General features: G+C 44.5%; 1 protein-coding gene across 1 annotated transcript in view; it reads left to right on the plus strand.

The window, feature by feature from the left end:
* LOC146812996 (C-type lectin domain family 2 member B-like) overlaps positions 1-21,154 on the plus strand; it is a 159,513-nt gene that overhangs the window by 21,206 nt on the left and 117,153 nt on the right. The window contains exon 2 of the mRNA XM_085620013.1: positions 21,010-21,096. Coding sequence (XP_085476139.1) covers positions 21,010-21,096 — 87 coding nt within the window. The remainder of the gene's footprint in view (positions 1-21,009; positions 21,097-21,154) is intronic.

Raw genomic sequence — 21,154 nt, forward strand, 5'->3', positions numbered from 1 at the left:
CATCTCACGATAATAAGTACTGATAGAAGCCGATTGAGCCTTGAAAATGTAGACGAAACACGTGTTGGGATTGGGCTTTTGACCCATCCGGACAGGCTCGTCTACTTCAAGGCTGTCGTGAAGTACTTTCTTATCTTTAGGGGGCCATCTGTTTTCACTAAGCCACGTGTTTATTTTTGCATCGCGCTTTCTCTTAAAGTGAAAGTGAAAGCGCGATGCAAAATTAACAAGCAGCTGAGTGAAAACAGATGGCGAGTATTTGTTTTGTTCTTCTTAACAGATTCTTTGACAAGTTGTTATCATTTTCCGAGATGGCGAGGTGTGAGGAAAGACACAGATAGCGGCTGGTGCGTTAAGCCTGTTTACCTCTTTGTCATGTGACGTGCCAGCCGTGTTCAATCGCGATGCAGATGCAGCTGGTCTCGGAAGGTAATTGTAAAGTTTACTTTCTCCGTCGGATCAATGTGGTTTTTAATCATTGCTTGGAGTCATTGAAGTTCAGAGGAGGCGTGTGATGAAAGGACCGGCATGTTGGGCTCCTCTGCTCCTCGGATTATCCGGCTGCCTCGCTGAAGAGACCCCACTTTGTAGGACAGCGGGGGAATGGGATGTATTTATCGTCGGAGATGAGCAAGCATGGGCGAAATCCAGTTAGTAATAAACTGGAAGATCAGAAGAAGGCAGGAATACCCGGGTGCTTTGCTTCAAATTTCTTTTGAAGACCCGCTTCAATTATACTCATGAAGTAATTGCAATGGGCACCATGCAGGGCCGCCGCCATCTATGCTGGATCGATAGTTAGTTTCAAATTGGCAATTTAAAATAATGGGCATTGCTCTGAAACCACAGGCTGCAGTTGTTTATTTCATTTGCTGATTTTCTAAAGCGCACTTAGTGTCCGAATTGTCTTCGCCGGGCTATTAGATCAAACAATGGAGAGAAAGGGGCTGCCGCTCTGTTATTCTTCTGGTTTGTTGCTGCCTAGCGGCGGCTTTGTTTGCAACGCGCCTCTTTACATTGACAGTTGTGTTTTCAGGGTCGCCTCTCAAGTGTGCATGGCCTCAATAAGTCTGTTTGTTTCTCATTAATTAGAGCCTTCCGCATAGGTTTTTGATGGCTCTGTAAGGAAGTAAGCTGGAAAGGTCCATCTTCACTCAAGACAAGAATCCGAGGTCAGCTGCCGTCATAGCAACAACGAACAATCTAGAGCAAAGCTTGCTTTAAATCACAGAATACTTAGTTTTAGAAACAATTCTTGGAAAGTTTGAAGCGGGTGGAAACTCCTGTGATTGGTCGTCAGCGGTGCCTGAATAATAAAAACTTCCTCTGACATTCGTCAGTAATGTATTTTTGCAGGTGTGCAGATAGAAATTGACATTTCCGCAGACCTAATGATCGCTATTCATATTGTGCTGCAGTCCCCCTCAAGCAGTGAAATGAAGAAGTCTGCATTTATTGCAGCTGTTCATCAAAATAGAGTAGTCCTTGGGGGACTTTGATGTGCTCTGCGTGTATCAGATAGCCACAGTAAGATGTTGTCTATTACATGCATTGCACAATTGGCTGTTGTGTTGGCAGCATTATGATTTGGGGAGATTGGCTATTCACGTACATAGGTTGAAGGAGTGACCTTGGACAGAATTGGAATTAGAACAGTGGTCGGTGGTTTAAGGTGTAGTTGCTTCAGTAAGAAATGTGACTTTTACTTGCTTAGCTTATGATTTGTGTATGTAAGTTGCATTTTCAGCCGTGTAGTGCAGTTGTTCATGGATATCTGAAAAACACATTGTTACTAAATACAAGAAATAGTTTCCATCAAGCTATGGAAACCTTTGGAGATACATATATTTGTAGATATGGACAGGGTCGTCTTCTTTGCGGCTGTCGCGAAGCACATTCTTATCTTTGTCGGGGCCATCTGGTTATAATTAGCAGTCTCAGGTTACTTGTTTGTGAATGCCCTGGCGTACTGCAGCGGGACCTTCACTTTGAACAAAGGAAATCTTCGGTAGTCTATTTACCAAGTGGCGAGCCAAAGGTGCGTATAACGAAGAGGGCACATCGATTTTAATTTCCGCGTGTGTCATCTCCAGTGTACTGCCAATTTTGTCCACAGCTGCAAGGACAGCATTAGGTTTGTCGCTTTAAGAATGCACTTGAGAGGAGTCATCACCATGACCAGTGTCGCCTGGTAACCGGCCCTGTTCAGCGGAGAACTTCAAGTGCGTGCCTTGAGTGCCCGTCTGTGGATGCCCCATTGCTTCCGAATCCAGAAAATCTGTGCTACACAACTTTACTCCACTGGCCAGGGCCTACTTGCCAGCACCACACAAGGAGCTACACAAGGCAGCACGAGCAGCCCTAGGACCTCAGGAACACAGACGTGGCTGCTGCATACAACAAGCATTGGCATAGCCAATAGGTCTCGCTTTTGGGACCTTATAAGTATTTAGTTTTGTTTAGCCATGCAACAGTTGATGTTGTTGCACCCAGGATATTGTGCTGCGTAACTAAATACTTATAAGGTCCCAAAAGCGAGACCTATTGGCAATGCCAATGCTTGTTTTAAATGGATTGTCTCTCTGCCGGTTTATGTTATGTAGGCCTGTATAATGCTCTCTTGTAGCTTTAACTGATGGAATGAGCTTTGCATGTGTTGGTTAAACTGTTGCGCTTTCAAACATTTTGATACGTGTGGGAGAATGGGTTGCAGATTGCTCAATAAATTTTAAGATATTTTAATTTATATACCATTTTACATTTGGTTTAGGTTGGTGTTGTGTTTGCTGTATTGATTTAATTAATTGCTATTTATTGTAGATTTGTATGATATTTGTAATTGCTTATGTCAATGAACTGAATAATGTGCAATATTTCTGTAAGAATGCATTTCTTGGAAATAAAGAGTGTGATCTGATTATACATGTGTGCATTCATATATAGCAAACATATATTCCTGTTCTGATGAGGCCACCCTCTTCACTGACTATAAAGATGGTTCTATATTTTGAATGAGGCCATACAAATTGCACAGAAAGGTATACTTTGCAAAAGTCTATGAAATTTGTTGCAGCTTCACAAATGCTTGCAATCTTTGTCACGTCACTATGAAAATCATGAAATGTGGGGAAATATGTCATCAGCAAGTCCCGTAGTGGTTGCAGGCAGCAAAGAAGACACGGGCACAGACCAGGCTATGTGCAAGTAGCAGGTTTATAGGCAGGTAACTGAGTTGCATTACGTTAGGAGTCACAAGATGCCTGTGTTTTACGGTGAACGTGAAATATAATGACAGTGCAAACTGATTAACTGTAATTTTGCTGCAGAGAATGACATGCACAATCACGACAATGCCCCAAATCGTGGATAGATATCCGATGCCAAAACGGGAGAGGTTCCGAGGACAGTGAAAGAAGTAAAGAAATGAGAGTGGCGGCGCAGTGGGGGAATAAAAATGTGATGGAGACGCGTGAACTAGCCTATGTTCGCATTAAAGTCTGACGAGCGTGGGAGCTAAACGCCATAAAGATGGTGAGATGCGAGTGCGATCTCAATGAAAGCTAGGGCTTATGGCCTAATCACAGCGCAGTGCTGGTTAAGGGAATCCCATAGGTAAAGCACAGTGGCTTGCATGGACAGGCTGACGTGAAATGTAACCCCACAAACTCGTCCCAACTGTATGTAGTCCAAACGGAAACCCCAACAGTAGACGGGGCAACTAGTGTGAAAACAGCTAAGCAGGGGTGGAGAAAGTTAATACAACTGGACGCTAATTGTAACAAATTAAAGAATTAAATAATTAAATCAAAAACGGGCACTGTGCAACAAGTTACCGTATAGTGAAAAAGATCTAAGAGTGCTTAATGGTGTAACGTTATATACAGTGATTATATGCCAAATACGACGAAAAGAAACACACAAGCACCAGAAAATGTCTACTGTCTGAGGCGGCATTGGCTTAGTCGGAAGTGAATTGCTCCTTGAAAAATTCACATCAGATGCTTCCAAAGTTAAGAATAATAAGCTAACGAGGAGGGAGGGGGAGAAGGGAGGGGGTAGTGAGATCAGGCAGCAAGGGGGGTGGAGGAGGCTTAATGAGCCATGACAGAAAGGCAGATGGCGGCTGCGGGCGTGCCCGCTCACGTGCACTCAAGCTTTAGGCCACCAAAAGCCTCTGGTGGCACTTTTAAAAGCCACTTACTAAATGTCTCGAAGAGACAGCATGCGCTGTCTGAGGCGAGACCTCAAAACTGCGGTGGAGCGGTGATGAGGCCAGCGAGGCAAGCCACGAGGCATTCAACTCCTACTGCAGGCCATGCACCATGCCAGTATTATTGTAGCAGCCATCAAGATATGGTAGTTGAAGAGAGCCCGATTACCTGCATCATTTAGCAACAATGAGCGCAGTAGCAGGAGCAGCCTCAAGCAACCGCAGCACAGCAGGACCCTAGCAAGTGTAGCAGCCAGGACAGAGAGGGGTAGTAGTTCACAGAAGGATGCAGCAGGTGATAAGTCGCGAGTGCTCCGTTGAACAGCCCAAATGTTGCAGCACAGCAGGGATTGCATTGATACAGTGTAGGTATCGGCAGTGCCCCAGCAGATAATACAGCAGTTCAATACCACTATGTCCTAACCTTCCGTTAGGGAGTACTGTCTGGGCAAAATGCATTCATGGGTAGGGCCCAATCGAATCCAGACCCGTTCAAAGGCAAGCTTGGCACATGTCTCTCCTCCACGCTGCATGGAGCGCTAGCGACGTCCGTTTACGGGCACACTAGTCCCACGATCACTTCAGCCCGGCTGTGCGCCAGTCACTGGGGAGTGCAGCTATGAATAGCACAACGACTCCAGAGGCAAGAGTCACTCGCGGTGAGTGCTGCTCTCATGCATGACCCCCGGGCAGCACCAGGGGGACCCACCTACCTCACACTCGGATGCTCCAATGACAGCCCCCTCATTCCATGAAAGCTGCGCTCCTCCTTCGGTGTCATGGGGGCTGACAAAGCGACTCAGCTCTGCATTGTACCTCCCCTCCTGGCTTCCCTGGCCACTGAACGACAGTCCACCGTCGGGTTAGCTGCCAGGTCCTCCGCAACCCAAGGCAGTAATTCTGCATGCCAGCCGCAGGCCGGGCCCCCAGCCCAGTCAACCGAGGCCTACAGCACTGCCAGAGCACCGCTCACAGCGGCATTTAGAGCTGCAAGCACAGCGCGATGATCAGGGAGCGCAGGATGGTATTCCCAGGCAACGGATGTTGGGCTCACCCCAGGATAAACAACGGATAACCGGGGTTGAGTGCAGAGCTCGTTTAGAGCACATCCATCCATAAGCCACACCCAATCAGGCCTTCTGCCTTTATAGTAACTTTTCACAATAAACAGATTAGGCCTATGCCCTTGATCAATGGTTTCTCACAGTAACCAACCCAATCCTCCTTTCTTTTTATATACTTATATAACTTGCATTTTCAAGAAGTAGACTGTCATGCCTGGAGCAGAGCCAGGCTTCAGCCATGTTTGAACGGGGCCATTCAGACCCAAAGCTTCAGTGTGCCTGTGAATCAGTGTGCCTGTATGTGTGATCACGTGCTTTGGTGCACCCGTGTTCCTCTATGTATTAGTGTGTCTGTCTCACGGGGTACGTGCGTTTCTCAGCGTGTACATGCATGTGTGCCCATTTGTAGTGCGTTTTTTATGTATGTCTGTATGCAGGGGTTAACAGGTGGTAAAAGACATTGTCATTTACAACGCCATTACTTAATTAATGCCTCACGAGGCGAAAAAAACAAAACAATAACATTTTCAATGCCAATAGTTCAAAACAATGTCATTGCGAGACCTATTGCATTGTAAATGCTTGTTTGGTCGTCAGCACACATGCGTTGACTGCAAGACCTATTATCATCACAATACAGAGTGTAATCCCATCTGCTGCATGCAATTGGTTCACTCCTGGGACGCTTATCTTTACAGGCTCCCTATTGGTTAGCAGTCCCATACATCACTTCTGGTTTAATGTGAGGAGCACCGGTAAACTACGGTTTTCTTACCCTTGGAAGTATTATGTGTGTTCTTTGGGAACTACTCGTTTAATTTATTCCCTACTAGTGTTTGTTGCACAGTTTTGTTTATGTCCTCCGGCGCCGCGCTTTTATAGTTAGCACAGCTCCTGCTTTTAATTATTTATTTAGTTGCACACTGTATCTGGCGCTGCGCTTTATATTTAGCACAGTGCCCGCTTCTAATTATTAATTTAGTTGGGCACAGTATCGGGCCCCGCGTTTTATATTTAGCACGGTGCCCACTTTTAATTCTTTATTTAGTTGCGCGCATTGCTTGTCTAGCGGCGCCAGCTTTCAAATTTTTTTTTTTTAATGTTTTCGGGCGCCGTCCAAGAGCCCCTCGCCGCACTGCTGCATCTGTAAATTTAAACCTCCCTTGCCTGCCAGTTTCTCCTTCCCTTGCGCTTCCCGTGACTGCATATAGTCCCCACAGCTGCTAGCACTCACAGAGGACGGCCACACAAGGCAAAACCTTCTTCAAACAAGCATTTGCGATGCATTAGGTCTCGCATTTACTCGTGTTTAAGCTATTGCCATTGTAAATGACAATGCCTTTTATTTATGTTTTACAAACCAAAACATAAATAAAAGGCATTGACATTTACAATGGCAATAGCTCAAACTCGCGTAATTGCGAGACCTATTGCATTGCAAATGCTTGTTTATTTAAGTCAGGGCTAAGCTTCTGCCTGATGCACTTGCCACTGCACCTCCCTAGAGTGTCCAGCACAGTAGAGTGCAAGTGTCCAGCCCTGTTGAATTACTGCCGGTGTTGACCCCTGTGGTTATAACGCGCCATACAAATTAAATAAATAAATAAATAAATAAACACGGGCAAGTACTGGATCAAAATAAACACTGGTTATTACTATCAAATAATTTCCATATGAAGATGACCCTACAGACCTCAAGCAGAGGAGTATAACTAATGGACACTAATGTTTTGTGATGTATTTCTTTGAAACATTTATGTGGCCCTCCCTACTTCCCCTGATGGGTTTGCTCATGGGCTCTGATAGGGCTTCTTGCTGCTCATTACTGACTGGCTAATGGGAAAAATACCTCACAGTAGATGCCAGATTGTTATTAGGTCTAAAAAAAACCTCCCTTTTTAGGTCTCTGCCTGGCGAAAGCAGCACATGCGCTGCTCTGCCATGCAGAGGCTTTTTGGAATCGATATGATTCCAGAAGTCGTGTCGTGGCTCCACCTACAATTGTGATTGGTGCGCGTCGTTTTGCGTCATGGATGATGCAAAACACAGTGTAATGATTGCACCGGAGGCAATCATTACACTGAGGGTTGCCACCCTGTCCCCTTTTGGCCCCCCCACCAGGATTTGATCTTTTACTTGCAGCAGGAGACAGTGTCTCCTAATTAGCCGCTAGGCACTTTTTTTTTGTATTACCGCGTTTGCCTTCAACAATAGCTGACGCGCTTTTCATTTCTCTCTTCTCAGCACTTTTCATTTCTCTGTTCTCTGCGCTTTTGCAGTTTTAAACAAAATGTGTCTCAAGATTTCTTCCTTTTTTTGTTTAACCCGTTAACCGCGGCGTAAAATCTGTTGCGGTGCGGGTGAAATCTTGCGCGGGCGGGGCCGCGTCAGCCAACGAACGTGCGCAGCTCACGACAGCCATTGGCCGACGCACGCATCGAAGGAGTTAAAGAAGTTTATGTTATGTTATGTTAAAATAATGTTATAATGCACACAGCTACCCAAAAAGGGTTTCCCGGAGCAGGATTAAGGTCGGAGGAGGAGGAAGGTCAAGGTTTACTAACAATAAGGTTCAGTGTCCTTTTATGTTTTTTGTCAACATACTAGCCTTTCCGGTCAAGAGGTAGGGGAGATCGGAGAAACCTTATGCTGCTCTTTGCACGGATATTTCTGCAAGAAAATGGGTATTTTTCAGCAGTTAAAATGCATGCATGATTTCCTTAAAGTCGACCAGCTGGACCCCTTCACGTTGACACCCTGTCAATGGAAGTTAAATAAATTCGTAGAAACCCACATGCTGTGATGCCTCGTTTTATGGGGGTAACTTAATGGCTGAACTGGACCTGAAGTGTTGCTGTAGTTAATGTTCTTAACTGGGGGATTGCGCTCTTTGCAACTTGAAGGCGCTATGCTGTGCAGTTTCAAGTTGTGCAGTTTCAGGTTATTTGCAGCCCTGGCTTGGCTGCACCCTCCAGAAGCAGCAGCTGGCCCCTTTCACTACTGTTTGCAGTCTTTCAGCCCTAGGGTTTGTGTGTTGTTTTTTATTTCCTTGTGGGAGGGGTGCACACTTTTAGAGCTCGCTCCGTCCCCCTTTCCTTTTTTTGGCGGGATTTAAAGCTTACCAGACACAGAACACTCCCCACCAGACACAGGTCACTGCTCACCAGGTGCGGGACTTGCCTCACCTGACACCGGTCACTGCCCACCAGACAAAGGAGCCCACTCACTAGACAAAGAACATCCCTCACCAGACTCGAGACTCTTCTCACCAGGCACAGGACACCACTCTTTAGACACAGAACACCCCTCAGCAGACTAAAGTCATCACTCACCAGACGTAGGACTGCGCTTACTAGACGCAGGACACAACTCACCAGACAGAGGAGCACACTCACAAGACAAAGAACACACCTCGCCACACACAGGCCTGTACTCATTAGACACAGGACACCACTCGTCAGACACAGGACTGTGCTCATCAGTCACAGGACACCCCTCACCAGACACCGGACTGTGCTCATCAGACACAGGACACCTCTCACCAGACACAGGACACTGCTAATCAGACACAGGACACCCCTCACCAGACACAGGACTGTGCTCATCAGACACAGGACACCTCTCACCAGACACAGGACACTGCTAATCAGACACAGGACACCCCTCACCAGACACAGGACTGTGCTCTCTACTACTCTCTACTACTCACTCTCTACTACTCACTCTTCACTACTCTCCACTACTCTCTCTCTACTACTCACTCTACTACTCTCTACTACTCAGTCTCTACTACTCACTCTACTACTCTCTACTACTCACTCTCTACTACTCACTCTACTACTCTACTACTCACTCTACTACTCTCTACCACTACTTTCTACTACTCGCTCTACTACTCACTCTCTACAACTCTCTACTACACTCTACTCTCTACTACTCTGCACTCTCTACTCACTCTCTACTACTCACTCTCTACTACTCTACTCTACTACTCACTCTCTACTACTCACTCTCTACTACTCACTCTCAACTACTCTCTAATACTTACTCTACTCTCTCTCTACTACTCTCTACTACTCACTCTCTACTACTCATACTCTACTACTCACTCTACTACTCACTCTACTACTCTACTCCACTCACTTTCTACTACGCTCAACTACTCACTCTCTACTACTCACTCTCTACTACTCACTACTACTCACTCTCTACTACTCTACTACTCACTCTCTACTACTCTACTCACTCTTTACTACTCACTCTACTACTCACTCCCTACTACTCACGCTCTACTACTCTCTACTCTCTACTACTCACTCTCTACTACTCAAGCTCTACTACTCTCTAATACTCACTCTCTTGTACTCTCTACTACTCTCTACTCCTCTCTACTCTTTACTACTCTCTACTCTCTAATACTCACTCTCTACTACTCTCTACTACTCACTCTCTACTACTCACTCTACTACTCTCTACTGTACTCTCTACTACTCACTCTGCTACTCACTCTCTCCTACTCAATCTCTACTACTTTCTACTACTCACTCTACTCACTCTGTACTACTCTCTACTACTCACTCTACTCCCTCTCTACTACACTCTACTACTCTCTACTACGCTCTCTCTCTACTACTCTCTACTACTCACTCTCTACTACTCACTCCCTACTCTCTACTAACTTTACTACTCACTCTCTACTACTCACTCTACTACTCACTCTCTACTACTCACACTCTACTACTCACTCTCCACTACTCCCTACTACTCACTCCCTTCTACTCACTCCCTACTACTCACTCCCTGCTACTCACTCTCTTCTACTCACTCTACTACTCTCTCTACTACTCACTCTACTACTCACTCTCTACTACTACTCTCCACTACTCTCTACTACTGCACACTCTAATCTACTACTCACTCTCTACTCTCTGCAACTCACTCTCTACTACTCACTCTCTACTCACTCTCTACTGTCTACTCTCTATTACTCACTCTCTACTACTCACACTCTACTACTCTCTACTACTCACTCTCTGCCTACTCTCTACTCACTCTCTACTACTCTCTACTGTCTACTCTCTACTACTCACTCTACTACTCTACTCCTCTCTCTACTACGCTCTAGTACTCTCTACTACTCACTCTCTACTACACTATACTCACTCTCTACTACTCACTCTACTACTCGCTGCTACTCACTCTCTGCTACTCTCTCTACTACTCACTCTCTACTAGTCTCTACTACTCACTCTCTACTACCCACTCTCTACTCTCTACTACTCACTCTCTACTACTCATTCTTTAATCTACCTCTCTCTACTCACTGTCTACTACTGTCCACTGTCTACTCTCTACTACTCACTCTCTACTACTCTCTCTCTACTACTCACTCTGCTACTCACTCTCTACTACTCACTCTACTACTCACTCTCTACTACTCTCTCTCTACTACTCACTCTCTACTACTCTCTACTCACTCTACTACTCTCTACTACTCTACTACTCTCGCTACTACTCACTTTCCACTACTCTACTACTCACTCTACTCTCTACTACTCACTCTCTACTCTTCTACCTCTCTCTACCTCTCTCTCTACTATTCTCTACCTCTCTACTTCTACCTCTCTACCTCTACCCCTCCTCCTCTACCTCTCTACCTACCTCTCTCTACCTCTCTAGGTGTATATATATATATATATATATATATATACACATTTATATATATGTACTACTCATCGTCACCAGCACTCACTTGGGATTTTACTAGTCCGTTTCAAGACGTTCTTCCGCTTAGCCGAGATGGTGCTTCCAGGGAGTGGTAGTCTACCGATGCAGGCTGCCATGACATCTCCAACAACAGGACTCAGCTGGGCTTCCACCTATGGGAGCTTGACTCTCTGTGTGAATAGCGGACTGATGCAGTTACTGGTTACAAGCATATGATTAAGGCTAATCTGCCGAAACGCGTCATGCTGCCTGTCCTGCAATAAGGTCTTTTTTCCAAAGATTCCCCTGCTGTGTCCCTCCGGTTCTTCTTTGGAAGTAATCTTCTCCTGCATATATACATACATACAGGCGCGCAACACCCATTGGACTCAAAAGGCTTCAGTCCCCCCCCCCTGCCCCCCCCCCGTCGTGTGTGGCAGCCCGGGAGGAGACAGCTTCCCGGGCACACACACAGCTGCACCCGAGCACTTCACAGGTCTTTAAAAGACCATTTGCATGTTAATGAGGCCTCGCTGTTGTTTCACCCCTTCTAAGAGTCCCTGCAGCTCCACTCTGCCTATTGCTTAAAGATTCAGCCCCCCCCCCCCAAATCAGCTCCAGTCTGCCTATTGCTTAAAGATTCGCCCTCCCCCCCCCGAAATTTTTTCTTAGCCCCCCCCGAAATTTGGCTCTAGTTGCGCCTCTGCATACATACATATTTAAACATGTATATATATACTTCTGCATATCTATATAAATATAAATGCATGCATACGTATACATATATGCGTATATATGCATGTATGTACATGAAAGTTTGAAAAACACTAATAAAAGCAAAGCTAAAAAGCCACCTAATTACAGAATTGCTTTAACTGAAACGAGGGCGAGACCCATTGCATTTTCAATGTTTGTTCTACTTTGTCTAGGTCTTGCTTTTGTTCATGGGCTTTTTCTCTTGTTTGTCTCCTCTTTATTGTTGAGGTCTTTCTTTCATGTTCATTGCGCATGAGAGAGGGGAACCAAAAAGTATAGAAAGATATAGAGGAAGTCCAGGTCCCTTAATTTTGGAAATAATGACTATCTCTTGTCCGTATCCTCAGCTCGGTTGGCCAGCAGGTGAATGTGTGGGAAATATCAAAAGAGGAACTTCACTGTCAGTGAGATCCTCTAATTTGTCCTTTGCGCCCATTGAATAGTTTACATGCGGTAGCACCTTAGCATATATCTCTTCCTAGTACATAACACTCAACATTTAACTCCGTTCTAAAGTTAAAAAAAAAGAAAAAAAAACTTTGCCTGTCTATCTGAGTAACTTTGTCCTTGGAGGAAAATGGTTGGAACAATGAGAGACTTTGATAAAGTTTACCACAAAGCATGGGTGGTATTCAGGAGCTATGATTACATTTGGTGTATTGGCGAAGTAATTAATCTTGAAACCCATTGACACGAGGTGCTAATCTTGTTGTCTGGCTAGTAACCTTATGATTCTCTGGAATCCACGTTATCTGCCAGTAGTTGAAACTGTAGACATGCACAATGTAATGGAACGTCATTTAAAAAACATGTCTGCTATCAAGCACTGTGCCAGTTATGCATTCTTCATCACAGTTGCCAATTAAGGGTTGCTAAAGCTTCCAGTTGCTGCCTTTGGCTTGGAGTTGATAACCCTCTCGCCTCCGCTGCGGATCCTGGTTGTAAGAGTCCTGAAGGCAGCAGTAGAAATAACAAGCATTTGCAATGCAATCGGTCTCGCCTTTGCGACCTTATATGTATTATTAGCTATGCAGCACATTAGCCTGGGTGCTGACACATCTACTGTTCTTTATTATGGAGGGAAAGTAAGCACCAAACTGCGTGACATGCCAGGTATGGGAACACATGGACAGAAATATTGCCTTTCAGCGGGAAATGGTATAGTCCAAAGCTTTGTTTTTAATATAAAAGCAGGGCCTTCGGTGGTCATATCACTGAAAATACAAGATTTGAAAAAAATATTATTGTCTATGGGTTTTTGTGGAAGGCAATTTCTATGGACTGGAATCTAGAGAATGCTAAGTGATTCTGGTATTTTACTGACCTCTGCAAGTCGTTTTCTATCAAGAAAGTTAAATAGAGGCAGTTGCAGAAAAATAACAAAAGAAAGTCCCTCAGCAGAAAGCAATTCTGGAATTCTCCTGACCTTTTGTTTTCTATCAAGACAGTTAAATAGAGGCAGTTGAACAGAAAAAAAGCCCCTTAGCAGAAGCAGACAAGTCCTAGGGCTGATCTCCAGAGGCCACAAAGTACATACACATATAAGTATATACTAATATATAAGTATATACTAAAGTATATGCAAGAGGTCTCGAATGGTCGACCTAAAAAATAACCCCTCTCGGGTTGGGGGGCGGGGGGGTGGAAATGCCATGGCCATCATCGTACTTGTTAAATAGACTTCTGTATTACCCAACCTTCCAACAGGTTACATAGCAAAGTGGTCAAATGTATCCAAAGAAGAGGCGTGTGATTAGCCAGACCTAACAGGTTCAAGTAAGAGTAGGCCCAAGGTTCCAAGATCCCGTTGAGTTTTGGTGCTCGGCTTACAAACAGTAAATTGAAAGATTATGTTTGTTAGGTCGCCAGGGAATGCTCAGACAGCAACATGTTTGGCACTGTAGGAAAAAAATACAATTTTGAATGTTTACACAACTATGTATTGCACCATCTGCATGCAGGGGAACACCAAAGCGGACTATCAGAATTCCCTATTGATTTCAGATGAACACCTTATTTAAAGCCAAACGTCAATATATTCCTATTCATGAGGTCAACAAAAGGCAGGGAGAAAATTAGGCCTAACAGACAGCACGGGTTTGACAACTATATCCAGGGCTTGTTGTGCATGATAGACTTAGCATTGCTGAAACTCTGTGCCAGTACAGTACAGTGGGGAGTGGTGGTTGCCAGAAACCATCCAATAAGCCACAGGGAGCAGAATCTTCCTTCCGAATCATGGTTTTTAAATAGCCAACTCATGATGCTACTGCCCTGTGGACCAGTCGCATGGCTGAAAAGCAGTGGCTATCCACCTACAAGTTGTGTTGTAGGGTGTGCAAACACTAGCAGACCACCTATGGTCATCTTAGGGACTTCTAGAGCACACACAATTAACTCTGTCTGTATAGGTGGAAGAAACTGGGCGTGGAGAAGAGGAGGGTACTGCATCAAAGGCTTTGTAGCGGGGTCTGGAAAGTAAGTTAGTTGTTGAAGTTCTTTGATGGTACTCAGACTAATATTACTCAGTGTGAGCACTCCCACACGGGATAGCATCGTTGGCCTCCATTTCTCCACCTGCACATATTTACTGGGCAGGTCTGCCATGCCAGATCCTCACCCCCTACTTCATCTTATTTGGTTCGCTGCCTGTAATATGGGTTTTCAACCAGTCCTCTTCATCTATTGGTCTTTTGCAGAGTCATTCACATTTCCTCCAACCACTGCAGAATATAGCATGGGGTCATGGGGTCAGCCTACTTCAACCAGGCTATCTTCACTGCTAGTGACTGACTGCCCTTTCATAAGGACCACATTCACACAAAGCAGTTCCTTCAGGGGCCAGGAACTACTCAGGCAACATGTGCATTTTAAGGCCCAAAAAGGTGCTTTTATGCATTTGTTTTCCCTTTAGATCGACGAGGGCGCAGCTGCATCTTAAACAAAGCTTTGCAAATAACTAGCCATAATAAAACAAGCACCGGCAAAGCCAAATGGCTGCCAACCTTCAACAGACCTTTGGGTTTTGCCAATGTTTATGCTCAAGGGTTTCTATACTAAAACGCCAGAAGGAGTTTTCTTCCTTACGGAGTCCGGGTAAAAAGGCCATTTGATAACCAATGGAGTATCAGTCTTCTCACTTAACAGCAGGGCAGCGAACTGATTCAGCAAAAAGGAAAAAAATACATATGCGGAAACACTGTGCAGAAAGAACTAGGAATACGTTCAAGGATGTCATAACATAGTTGGTTCCTTCAAATTAAAATCATAAGTAAAATATGACAGGAATTGCATTCAAAGATATAACGTCAGGCTGAAATTTGCAGTAATTTGTGCTTTGCGTGAGGTTTTTTAATGACCTCCAGTTCCGAGAAACTACCTCAAGATAAAAGTGGAACATAAAGTTAATAGAAGAATATACAGTTTATATACACACACACACACACACCCACACCCACCCACCTCTGCGTCAATCCTCGGGGACTTTGCTGGCTGTACACTGCGCACTCCAGCTGGTGCATTAGCCCACCGACCTATGTTAGGGGGATTCAAACATGCACCTTGCAGGTTACACTTTGCTAGTTCACCGACCAATAATAACACTGCGATTAAGAAAATTGGATTTGATAGTACATTAAGGTGAGTATAAACGTGTTAATGCAAAGGGAAGGTCGGGCGGGTCAGACGTCCTGAACAAAAACATCTGACTGACCTCCCTGAAGCCTGTTTTTCGAGAATTCAAAAAAGGCATCTTGTGAGCACTCGGACCCCTGGCCCATCCCGCGAATATGCACCCAAACTTATTGTACATAGTGCTGCTGGGAAATTCCATCTGTACCTGGGTCTGCACAGAAGCAGTGCACTTACATACCCCTCACCCACTCCTCTAGTGATCTCAGGATGGAATATAACAGAATATGTTAGTGGTCAGACAGACAGGCAATTACAGCTTCTACAATGGCGGCTATAATTAGGGAAGCTCTGTAGAGCAATGGTTTGTCAAACTTCCAGGATTTACTAAGTGGACTGGAAAGTGCCCAGATGTAGTTTAGCTTGCCGCACAGCGCTATAAAAAGTTTGCAAATAAAATAAATACAGTCCATTAAAATGTATCAAAGAGCAATGAACTTTTCGGGAATTATCGGTTCCAAATAAAACACGAATGTGAGGCAGGGCAATACACGAAGTGCAAAGTTCAGGCAACAAACAAACAACCAGCAACTGGTGGCACTATGCTTTGTGTTTACGCCCACAACTCTTTCCAGTGACAGTCACAAAGAGAGAAGGCACATGCCCACAGCACCTTGAAGAAGGTAAGGGTTTTAAAATAATAAGTCAAATGGCAAAGAAACTGACAAATAAGTAACACAAAAATGCGGACAGGGTCTGCAAGGAACCTGCAGGAATATACACCACTTGCACTGGGGGTGGGATTCAATTCAAGCAGAGATCCTGAACAGTGTACAGTAAGAATGAAATGCCAGTGTAGCGTTTACTTGCATCATATATAATAAAGAGCCCCCACCCTACTTTATGTGGGCTATAATCTGATATCCCGAGTATATACAAGATACTGTAAACAATGACGTTTTGAAAACTGCTTTACCAGGCATGCAAGAAAGCGTTACTGTATGGTGTTATCAGTCCCATATGGGTGTGTTTAAAGTGAAATGGACCATCAGCTTGAACTGCGAACCCCGCGGTACTCTCTCACTCACCTCCCGGGCTCTACGGCACACCCCTGTAGATCAACTTGCCACCCCCCACCCACAGTGTGCGTTAATGGACCTCCTCATTTGGACGCCGGGGCTCACACTAAGGCTCGATAATGAAGTAACGTCAACACCCACCACATGCTAATGTCTCTCGAGCTTTCGCTGGAGCACTTCCTGCCACTCACCGCGCTCCGGCCTCTCGCAGAACAGCCTTATCTACTTGTGGCACCTCTACCTGCTCTTTGCCAACTACTCAAACAAGCATTTGCAATGCAATAGGACTCGTAATTACGCAAGACCTATTGCATTGCATCACTGGACAATGGGTGCGAGGGTGGGGGCACGGGCACTGACAAGTGCTCACACTCCTAATCGAACAGAATGCTATTATACCTGGAGTGATGTCCGTCGCTGCTAGATTGCCGCGCTTGGTATGTGACAGCAGAAGCAGCTCGAATCTTACAGCCAGGTATAAGCAGCTCATTGCCCGGGGGCGGCGATCCATGATGCGGTGGGTGTCTCTGCACGGGGCCAGTACACCAGCACTGACCGGTGTGAGGAAAGAGGGACAGCGGAGGTAACTAGGGAAGCAATACCGGGTGAGGAGCACCTCTAGCTCTGGCTGCAATGACAACAGCACCCTGGTCCAGCAGCAGTTCGACCCCATTTGTAAACTTCCTTTGCCTGCAGCTGAAGCAGAGCAGGCACCTCCCACTTCTGCCTGACTCCTTAACCCATTCACTGTCTCTGCGGGCATGCCTGCTACATCAACATGCATATTACGAGACCGCTTCCCCTTGGAGAACTGACGGAAGCTCCACTCCCAGCCTTAACTAAATCTACCACGGCACCAAACTGCTCTGAAACACGCAACACTCATTTCAATTGGTTGTACGAGAAACAGAACACAAGCATTTGAAAACGGGAGTGCAGGGAGCGAGAAGGCATGAACGCGAGTGCAGGGGGGGTGCTGAGAAGGCACGGACTGCGGGACGGGGGAGGAGGCACAGGATGAAAAGGGGCCAGTAGCCGTGGAAGGACACAAATGACGACATGCTCGTCATAAAGGAGGGACTAACAAGCCTACAACCAATTGGAAGGCAGCATTTAAGAGACAAGCCAATGAAAAAGATGGGGGCGGAGAGTGGGTGGAGCTTCCACGAAGCTTTCAGCTATAGTATATACTGCATGCCTCGCAAAGCGATGGCAGCGCGTTTGCACTGCATCGCTAGGCGAGACCTAAAAAGTAAACAAGGTTCTAAGCAGCCGTCTTTAGGCCTGTCAGAGCTTTTCACCACTCTTCTAAAAATGTACATACAGTGGGCATCTGAGGAGTAAACATCTCACCTCCTGCTTTAGCTGTTTTGGTGTATCAATAGCCTCTGAGGGAGTGCTTCCATTACAATGCATGGTGGGCTGTTTTATGTATCAGAGCTGTAAGGGACCATCACACTTTATGTTCCATTCAGTGCCCCACATTGATGATGATGATGATGAAAAAGCTTTATTCGGTAAGGCATTTACAGACCATAAAAGCATTTGCCTAAAAAAAGCAATTACAATTTACATTAGACAACAGTTTAAAATACATTTTTTTTAAAAAAAGTATTGAAAGAGTTGATCATTAAAATAAATAATTTTGTTTTTTTGCCTAACTGGATAGGAATATGTGCAAATTAGCAAAGAAGTATTCGTATGCCTTTCGTGACTTAATCAGTGAGTACAATTGTGTAGGTGTTAAAAATTTAAAAAGACGGAACGAAAACAAACCCCCCAATAGCAGATTTAAGATGCGTAGGGGGGTGATCCCAATTCATCGTAGGGTATGTTTTAAGTAATTCTTGAGGACCGTATTTTTAGATGTTTAGAGGGGGAACAAGTTTCCGTTTAGAGGTTTGTTCTGTGTCGCACACAGAATTTTAAAAACTTCGTGATGTTTCTTTTTGCCAATAGTTCTGTTTCTAACATTTGGAGAACCATTAGGGCTGGTCGACATTGATTTAGGCCCATCTGTTTCAATAAAGGGATCAGATATAACTTTCTTGGTTCGGTATAGTATTTGCAAAACATGATTACGTGCAAAGTCGATTGGGCGGAAAGATCGTCACACGGACATAGGGTCAGTTGAGGTGCCCAATCGTTTATCGTTGGAAAGGTGATTAGCTGATGGAACATATTAAATCACAATCTTGTCAGTAAGAATTTCTCAAAATTACTTAAACTTGAATTCAGATAAGGCTCCATTTGGTCTGTGGTCTGAATGGGAAGAAAGAGCTGTACAGTGTTTTTACTTGATTCAAGGACCAGACGCAGGTCTGCTAGGTGGCTTAAGCACATTGACTCTAAATACAGCGCTGTCCTTTAGCACTGTACTATAAGAAGCAAAGGCATTTCCTCATGTATATGTCTGGACTTGAGTGTAAGCATCACACTAAGAAGACCACCCTGACGACATACACAAAAACTGGGCATTTTCCTATTTTGAATGTATTTAGAAAACTACAGTATAGCTTGCATGTAGCAAACATATACCAAAACTTGTTTCTAAATTTAAAGATACTAAAAAATTCATGATTTAAAAAAAAATTTGCTACATTAAGAAATTTTCAATGAAATTGCTTTTAAACCTTTTAATTACAAATATACTGTGACCTTAATTTGCGTATGTTTCATATATGCTGTGAACATTTTGTTATTTGGAGATGGCTTTCCAGTCTCAGCTGCCAGCCAGTTTTTACATTTTCATAGTAATTGGTACTCGGTACTCCAGGTTTATGTTGCTCACTGTCACGGCATACCTAGTAACAACCTGTGTAAATGCAGGCTTGAGGGATCACTCTCAGGACACCTAATAATAGCTCGTGGCCCTTTAGGTATGATCATCCTGTGTCATCCTACGGTGCTGCAGTCTTATGTTGCTCACTTGCCAGGCAGCTGTTGTTTGCTACTCCAACATGTATTGATTTAAGGGCTTATTTATGGGAAACTAACGCAGCGCGGTGCCGCAAGTTAATTTGCTGCGCCACACTGCATTACTTTATAGGCACAGGGATGCACCATATTTACAGCAACATGTAGCATCTTTGTGCCGTTCCCTGCGCTGGCACACAAACTGCTGGCAAACTGCTGCCAGCGCAGGCACCCTTGCACCATGGTGCAAGGGTGCCTGCGTTGTGGGGAGATTGTTTGTGTGCAGGAAGATGAACTTTCCTGCACAAAAACAATCACTTGAGGTGATTTCCTCTTCCAATGCATGCTGTAGAATGCAGCACACATTGAAAGTGGAAAAAACGAGGAGAAATTAAAACATTTCTCCCTGGGGGTGGCATAGCATCCTGACGCATTTCCAGATTAACGATTGCTCGTAAATATGGAAATGCATCAGTGGACATGGGTGTTGCGTGAAATAGGACGAGATTTCCAAGCACACGTAGAGCCACACAGGTTGGCTTTACATGTACTTGCAAATTTCACGCAGAGGTTGGTCATCGGTGTGTCATGCAACGTGATGCACCAACGGCACAAAGGGCTCATAAATAAACCCCTTAATGTGTTAGCACTCGCACACGTCATTTGTGTATGCCTTTGTTTGCATGTGTGAGCGTATTAAATGCCTTTGTTTGCATGTGTGAGCGTATTAAAGCTGGAGTTGTTTCTTATTAGTTTCTGTAGTTTATGCTCCTCCCAGTCAATCTAGCCCAGGGGTCTCCAACCTCTCTGTTTCAAGAGCTACTTATGTCCAATGAAAATAATGCTGAGCTACCAAAATTATTAGTGTTGTAATAGTGACCACATCAGACAAGATTACAGTATTGGCCACCCTTTGCCAGATTTCCAGCAGTGATCTCCTCGCTGCATTGGCAGGGTCGCCAGTAGTGATGTAGAAAAGCATTGTCCGTTTGTAATGCCTCTACTTGGGTAACACATATAACAGCCATTGCTGAAATGCTTGTTGCAACAACATAATATTAGTCTCCCGAAATGCCACATGGTTCATCTATCAAATTTCAGCTTTCAATATATTTTGGAAATTCAACTATTTTTCTCCAAACATCATCTCAGTATTTCTGAAGTAACACATTTTTTCTTGAATACACAATTTTACATTTTGGTGTAGATATATTAATTCAGCCAATCAAACGTTTCTTAATTTGGGGGGCTTCACACAGAGAGCTACACACAGGAAGCTGGAGAGTTCCCAGTAGCTAACGTGGTACTTGTTGGATAAGACTGTTCTATCATCTAAGCAGCAACTAAGAGGGACAAGATATCAACACAACAATGTCATTTGGGAACCAAAGGCATCGGTTGTACGAAATGTTTGCTAATAATATTTCAAAGGAGTGTTAAAGGATTGTCAGGTCAGAAAATGTGGTTTATTGTCATTCTTGAAGCAAGTTTGGCAAAGGGTGCAGAGTCCATCTTGGAAAATGTGTTGCTCACTGAAAATAGATTACATACGATGGCGACAACTTCGCAGTTCCACAAACGGCTAAGCGCTGTGTTAAGTGGAACTGTGCTCTACATTTTAGCTGACATCATCTTTCTTCTTTTTCAGGTAACCAAAAGATCAAGCTACTCTTCATTAGTGGGCTCATAGTTGTTCTGGCTGTGCTGGCAATTTCCTTAATAATTTCTCTTTCAGGTAAGTTTTCAGAATTTACCTTTAATCCAGACATTACTAGTGTGATTTTGTGGGTATT

This window comes from Triturus cristatus, chromosome 7 (genome assembly GCF_964204655.1).
Source record: "Triturus cristatus chromosome 7, aTriCri1.1, whole genome shotgun sequence".
NCBI lineage: Eukaryota > Metazoa > Chordata > Amphibia > Caudata > Salamandridae > Triturus > Triturus cristatus.